Source organism: Sceloporus occidentalis, unplaced genomic scaffold (genome assembly GCF_023333645.1).
Source record: "Sceloporus occidentalis isolate IW3139 unplaced genomic scaffold, rSceOcc1.0.p SCAF_279, whole genome shotgun sequence".
In the NCBI taxonomy this organism is placed as follows: domain Eukaryota; kingdom Metazoa; phylum Chordata; class Lepidosauria; order Squamata; family Phrynosomatidae; genus Sceloporus; species Sceloporus occidentalis.
In genome coordinates this window covers 623330-630783 of record NW_028317259.1, presented here as the reverse complement: position 1 = coordinate 630783, position 7454 = coordinate 623330, and the positions used below count along the sequence as shown (strand labels likewise).

Below are 7454 nucleotides of genomic sequence, written 5' to 3'. Positions count from 1 at the left end.
CCCCTATTTTCTAGGAGGTCAGAATGTTTGCTTGGTATGAGGGCATCGCAGGATTCTACAGCCCTAAAAGCCCCGATAATGTGTATAGAAATGGCTGGGAATGGGTTTATAAATAAAACTTCTAGTTTTGCTTCATTTGACCATCTTAGGCTCCCTTACGTTGAGTGAATCATACCCGCCTTAGTTAATTCTTTATCTGCTTACACATAGGTATTTGCACCGTGTCACCTGAGCATTGCTGTGACACTTCGTATTGAAGCCTACTAATAATCCAGTCGTTGATTAACGCATATCGAGTTCAATAATAGTTTCTCTCCTTTTCTCCTGGCAGTGTTGCGTAGGGCAGCGACATGGGAGACGCCGTTATGACTGAGTCAGAAGAGACTGTCTTGTACATAGAGCATCGATACGTTTGCTCAGAATGTGGGGAGGAATATTCCAACCTGGAAGAAGCCGTTATCCACCAGCAAAGCCACGGAGCGGCCGTCCAGGAACCTCAGTATCAGGTGCTTGGGCTCGACTCCCAGGAAAATCAGTACCAATGTCTGGAGTGTGGGCAGCTCTTAATGACCCCAGGAGACCTGCTCATCCATCAGGAGATGCACCTCAAAATGCTGAACCAGGCGCAGCCTGAAAGCCCCAAACCCAAGCGTGCCTCGCGAAACGAGATCCACTATGAATGCCCCGATTGCAAAGCCCTGTTTAACAGCCAAGATGTGTGGATGGCCCATAGGTATACTCACATGCAAGCTCAGGATGCGCCGCCGCCGTCCAAGGTGCTCGTGCAGACGGGTGATAACGTTATGGAGGAAACCTTACAGCTGATGTGTTCTTCCTCAGTACCAGGGGAGGTCCACCTAGTCGCAGGTCAACAACATTTCCAGGTGCCCGTCACCCCGTCCCCTGCCGTGTCGCACACTCAAGTCCTGGTGGATCTGGAACACTCCTACAAGAAAAACGAGGGTGCCGGAGAGGACTGCGCAGTGGAAGTTCTCCTTTATAAGTGTTCAGAATGTACCCAGTTGTTCCAGACGCCCGGGGAGTTCCTAGAACATCAGGCAACACATTTCCCTGGGCAGGAGACTGCCCCACACGCGGAATATCAAGCGATAGAGTCATCTCATTCTGTGACGGAGCAAATAAAATGTGAGATATTGGAGGAAGTCTCCACCGCTAACCAATCCAAGGAGGCGAGCGAAGACGGTTCTGTACCAGTTAAAGGGGATCCACTGGCCATGGTTTCCAGTGATTCCGAATTCCCTTGTGGTCTGTGCGGGGAGACGTTCCCGAGTGTCCAAGAGCTACAGCTCCATCAGGTGTCCCATCAGAGTGGGCCTTTCAGTTGTCCGCTCTGCAGCAAGGTGTTTTCCACGGAGACAGAGGTAAGGGAGCACATGACCTCGCACCAGGGGGAGTCCCACTTTCTTTGCATGGAGTGTGGGCTAGGCTTTGCTAGCGAAGCCGTTCTGCTGAACCATCGGCGCTCCCATCTGGAAAACCCGTTGTACTCCTGTGACTGCGGAGAGGCCTTTCTCAGTATGACCAAGTTCCTCTACCACCGGCGGGTCCACAGCACCAAACCAAAGGAACCCGCGCCTCCGGAAGAACCCAAAGGGACGTCGTGCGCTGTCCAAACACCCGCTGGCAGCTACCAGTGTTCCCCCTGCGGAAAAGAGTTCCCTTTGCTTCCTCAGCTGCTACGGCACCAGCGTTTTGTGCATGGGGAGGAGAGGAGGCACAAATGCCCAAATTGTGGAAAGCCCTTCAAGAAACGCTCACACCTGCGCACTCACATGCTGACTCACACGGGGGAGCGGCCCTTCTCCTGCACTGAGTGTAAGAAGTCGTTTAATTCCCAAGCTAACCTGCTGCGGCATAAGCTCACCCATACCGGCGAGCGGCCGCACAAGTGTCAGCTTTGCGGCAAGGCCTTCAGCCAGTCGTCGACTCTGCAGCAGCATCTCTTAGTGCATAGCCAAGCCTATCCTTATAAGTGCACGGAGTGCGGCATGAGCTTTCACCGTCCTTACCGTCTGCTGATGCACCAGTACCAACACACCGGAGAGTACCCTTACAAGTGCCAGGAGTGTGGCCTCTCGTTCCTGCTTAGGAGGCTGCTGGAGGTACACCAGCTCGGGCACCGAGGTGAAGCGCCGCATCGCTGCACAAGCTGCGGCACAAATTTCCCAACCGCACACCGGCTGCAGGATCATCAATGCAACAGCTCAGGGTCTACGGGGGACGATAACCTGGAGTGCCCCATTTGCGGTAAAAAGGTAGTTTCCGATTCCCGCCTCAATGCGCATGTAGCATCGCAGCACGCAGGGCCCAAGACGGACAAGGGTTCTACGCCCAAGGGGCGCTCTCTGTGCACGATTCTGCGGAAAAATAATAAAACGGGATCCAAGAACTTGGAGTGTCCCGATTGCCACAAGGTATTCAGCACCGAGACGTCACTGCAGGTTCACCGCCGGATACACACCGGCGAGCGGCCGTACCCGTGTCCGGATTGCGGTAAAGCGTTCAGACAGTCCACCCACCTGAAAGACCACATTCGCCTGCATACGGGGGAGAAGCCGTTCAAGTGCGAAGTTTGCGGCAAAGCGTTTGCCATTATGGTTCGGCTGTCGGAGCACAAGCGCATCCACACCGGGGAACGTCCTCACGTCTGTCCGGACTGCGGCAGGGCCTATCGCTCCTTCTCCAATCTGTGGAAACACCGCAAACTGCATCGGGAGCAGCCAGATCCCCCACCGGCCGCCGAAACCAACTCCGGCGACCTCTCCAGCACCGTGGCTATATTAGAGACTGTGGAAAGCATTCCCATTATCGAGACGGTGGAAATATTTCCCGAAGGTAGTACGATTAGCGTCCAGGACATACAGTTTGAAACTCTGCAGGTTGAAAATATCCATTTGGGGAACATTCAGATCGGCAGCTTATGAGAGCGATGAGAAGTGCGTACCTTCAGCAGTCTGCGAAGCGGAAATGAACCCTGCATGGACGATGGACGTTTATTTACTGCTTTCAATGCTTCCTGAACGTTGTAAAAAAACAAAACAAGAAAAAATATATATATATTCCAAATGTTTGACATTTATTCTATGGGATCGGTTGAAATCCACGTACGTTTTAATTAACACCTCTAGTTATTAATCTTTAATAAAGAGCTGTAGCGTTCCCTTCACATCGGTATCCGTCTCTGATTAGGGAGGATAAACTATATTTTAGACTTCTGCATGTCACAAACACCTTTTCTGTATGGGGGGAGATGAGAATAGCGGGAGGCCGAGTCTAAACTGAACTTGCAGATGATGGTCCGTTTCGACCCTTTGACTCAAGTATTGGTTGTGAAACCTTGGTGAGCTTCCTCCACGCAAAGGGTTAAATTTGCACTGCATTTGCCACGTGTGTTCCTTTTTTCATTAAGTAAAAGTGTAACGGTGCTTCCAGATTCAAATAAAACAAGCCTGCATTATAAGTATACCATGGGAGGAGCAGTCTGGCTTCCTTTTAGATTTGAGTGATTATTCCTCCCCGTACTTTATCTAGGAAGCCGATTGGGTGAGGCTGCTGCCAGCTTCGTCTCCAGACCCCAGCTTCTACGAGGCTAAGATTAAGGAAATGGTTTATGGGAAAAGTCGTAACAGTTCCCCAGGTTCCAAGAGACGTAGCCGTGCGTGGTGGAGGGTCAGCGGAGCCCGTGTTGCGGGGTAAGATCGCTATGTTTGGCCATTTATAACGCAATTTAGATATTCCTCATAGTTTAGTAACTACCCTACTTTACAGGAATATTTCCTCCGAATGTATGGAAGATTCACCTCCTCTGCCTTACTGCGTTATCTCGGGCGCCCTTGCTGGTTGGTGTCGGTACAGCTTCTGCGCCCCGAGACAGAACGTTCAGACTATTTCTGGTTCTTCCTTTCCCCGTTGCTCCTGCCCTCTGGTTTCGTGTTATTCACAGACCTCCTTCTTCCTCCTTGCGTCTCGGCGTCGATCTGCTTTTGACTCATGACCCAGGTGTGTCACTAAATAAAGCGTTTGTTTCCAGGAATCGAGTGTGCGTGTGTAATGTGGCAGAAACCTTGCAGCGATCAGCTGGCTTTGAGTAGCGCAAGAGGAGCCCGTTGTGCCGCTCTTGCGCTTCCGGGCACACGTGTGTATTTGGGATACGTGTTCTACATGGTTTCAAACGCCCGCTTGTCGCTCGCTCCGCTGGGTTTGTGGTCGCTGGCTTCCATGATGATGCCGAACCTGCCTTCGTCTTTGGAGGGGGACTAGCATTCCTGTTGTAGTAAAGATGCGGGGTATTTGAATTGCTATCTACCCCACTCCCAAAATCGAGGTTGCCGGCTCTTGCCGGTCTTCTCGTTCCACCTTTTCACGTGGTCTTTAACACCTCGGTCGATTACCAACCAGTTCGTAGGAACATCCCTGGCAGAGGACCTCGTTATAAATACTTGAGTTTTAATTTAAAAAATACACCCAAAACCTGACGTTGGCTTATTTGCACATACCTACCATGGCCGGATTCTGGAGGGCAACAGGAAAGATGGCGGTAGGAGGTGGGGTTGAGCGGTAGTAGTGCGGCTGCTGACACGCACTCATGAGAGGTTGAGGCTTTAAAGGGCGAGTAGTGTGCGTGTGTATGCTAGTGAGTGTGTAAGTGGGTATGTTAGCGTGTGTGCGTGTATGTCGGGGTATGTTAGCGTGTGTGTATGTAAGTGTCTCGGTATATTAGTGTGCGTGTGTTAGTGTCTGGGTATGTTAGCGTGTGTAAGTGTCTGGGTATGTTAGCGTGTGTGCGTGTGTAAGTTTCTGGGTATGTTAGCGTGCGTGCGTGTGTTTAGTGTCTGGGTATGTTAGCGTGCGTGCGTGCGTGTGTTTAGTGTCTGGGTATGTTAGCGTGCATGTGTTAGTGTCTGGGTATGTCAGCGTGCGTGCGTGTGTTTAATGTCTGGGTATGTCAGCGTGCGTGCGTGTGTTAGTGTCTGGGTATGTTAGCGTGCGTCCGTGTGTTAGTGTCTGGGTATGTTAGCGTGCGTGCGTGTGTTAGTGTCTGGGTATGTTAGCGTGCGTGCGTGTGTTAGTGTCTGGGTATGTTAGCGTGCGTGCGTGTGTTAGTGTCTGGGTATGTTAGCGTGCGTGCGTGTGTTAGTGTCTGGGTATGTTAGCGTGCGTGTTTAAATGTTCAGCTTATCCACTAAGAGACAAAAAAAAATAACATAAGCAACACTTTACTGATCAAAAATATATATATATGTATATAAACCCGCATGTAGATGTTGCGCATTATTAGTTATTTAACGTGCTTGATTCTTTGGTCTGCATCTCGGTTTGGTATCTGTTACAGATCCAAGCATGGTTTTCTGGTTCTGTACCATGGCTTCATTTGATCCGTCTCCTCCTACAGATCCCGCCGGTCCCTTCCATATCGCAACTTTGCTGCAAAGCCAACTTAACAGGAATAATAAACAGTTTTGTCTGTGTTGGCACCTGTTATTCAGGGCCTCTGCCGGTCTATGTGCTGTTTCTTCACGTGGCCACATGAGGGAGTGCTTGAGCTACAGCTGGATCTTTATGTATACAATGCTGTTTCCCAGCAGCCTCTATGTCATGTGGCTAGTGAATTGGTCTCCTGGCCTCTGACCCTCTAGCGTTAGATTATGGATTCATGTTCTAATATTTGTCTTTGAAATAAAAAGATTCACAGGGGGAGGGGGTTAAGCCCCGCAATAAAATACATAGTGAACAAAAAACAAGCACAAAACCTCTTCCGCTACAACTCTACCTAATAATCACCCCAAATAATACATGCACTCCCAGATATAGAGGCTGTTTATGGATTGGAGTCCTCATGGGCATCAACAAAAGTGATAATCGCTGAGATACATTGTATCCGGCAACTGGGGGTCGTAAGGGCCTCGACGGGCGATCTACCGCTATAGGGGGAGGAAATCCACTGCCTCTTGTCCAGAATTATCTCTCTGGATCTTCTGCCATCTTCCACGTGGCGCAAAGACTCAGAAAGGGCAGCTCTTCCTCTTGTGCAGAGTGTCTGTCCAGGGCTGGCCCTGTATAGGTACCAGGGTGGGGGGTAGTGTGGTGCTCTCCACATTAGCAATGAAACGTATGCTGTAGACATGGCCCTAGTTCCCCCCGAAATCCTATCGCTGGCCCTGAACTTGTTCCCACCTCATCCGTGGTCCTCGCGCTCACCTTCATTCCTGATGCTGATCAATCGATGGAGAAAATTCCCCGCAGGCTCACTAATGTACTGTGTGTTTGAGGATGTTTATGTCACACGTTGTGTATTAAACGTGTTTGATTTGATAATTTGCACATCGACAGCATGTAGACTATTCCAGGTGTGAAGGGAGGGGGGGGCAGTGGCAATGCACACAGATATAATAGTGTATTACTGTGACAGGGCCAGGCTAGCTGGCTCATATGTCATATGAAGTTTAGCCGGGTCACGGAGCACTTTTGTGTCCGGTTCTGTATACCGTGACCCGGTAATATATTATATTGTGTTTATTGTGTAACCGGCCCAGAGACTACAATTACCCTCTAACACATCTGCTTAGAGGCTGTTCCACGTATGTACCACCCCCTCAGTAAAGTAAAAATATCTAGGTAGGGAAGAGGGACAGACCCAAATCCCTGATGCCCTTAATTCCTCCCCTGATGCTCCCTCTTTTCTAGGAGGTCAGAATGTTTGCTGGGTGTAAGAGACTATCACAGGGTTCTACAGCCCTAAAAGCCCCAATAATGTGTTTATAAACACCAAATAAATGTTTATAAATTAAAATGGTAAATAAAATACATTGTTTTTTTCTCCTTTGTTACATAGGTTACAAAGTGATATAGAGTGACTTTGGTAAAGCCCCACCCCTAACCCCACCCCCAAAATAAACGTGCCCCTCCCATAAAATGTCGGTAGGTATGATATGGCGGATTAGAACACGCGTGAGATAAGCTGAATCAGATCCTTTCTTTGTATGCAGTATTGTGTGCGTGGCCCTATAGACGCGTGGCCCTATAGACGCGGGCACCCATGCATTTTATACTTCCCTTTAGTCCTTTTTTATTAGGGAAATCTAGCAACGTGATCATTTCCAACATTTACAGGAGAGGCAAATTAAGGAAAGACGGGGGTGGGGGGGGGAGATGAGTTCCATCTATTAAGCTCTTACAGTCAAGGACTTTCAGGCCATTAGATTTCACTGACACAGAACATCTGTGAGACACAGATGATTAACCCTTCGTATTACCCCGGGCCGTGTCAAGGACACACTTTTCCAGAGATGGTATATAATCGAAGCACGTTCACCATCCACGGTGTTTTCTCGCTTCGGAGCAGAATGCCGCGTTGGTCGCGTTGGTGGCTTCAACAACCTGTGGCTGGGATTAGTCTTCAGGATCCACTTGCTTTGTGTTTTAACGAGGGATCT

At 49.5% G+C, this 7454-nt stretch overlaps 1 protein-coding gene across 1 annotated transcript; it reads left to right on the top strand.

The window, feature by feature from the left end:
• Window positions 1–365: 365 nt before the first annotated feature.
• Window positions 366–2945, top strand: LOC149275584 (zinc finger protein 574-like). Its single transcript, XM_089504570.1, has 2 exons — window positions 366–776; window positions 885–2945. The coding sequence occupies exons 1-2, from the start codon at window positions 366–368 to the stop codon at window positions 2943–2945; spliced, it is 2472 nt and encodes an 823-aa protein (XP_089360696.1).
• The last annotated feature ends 4509 nt before the right edge of the window (window positions 2946–7454 follow it).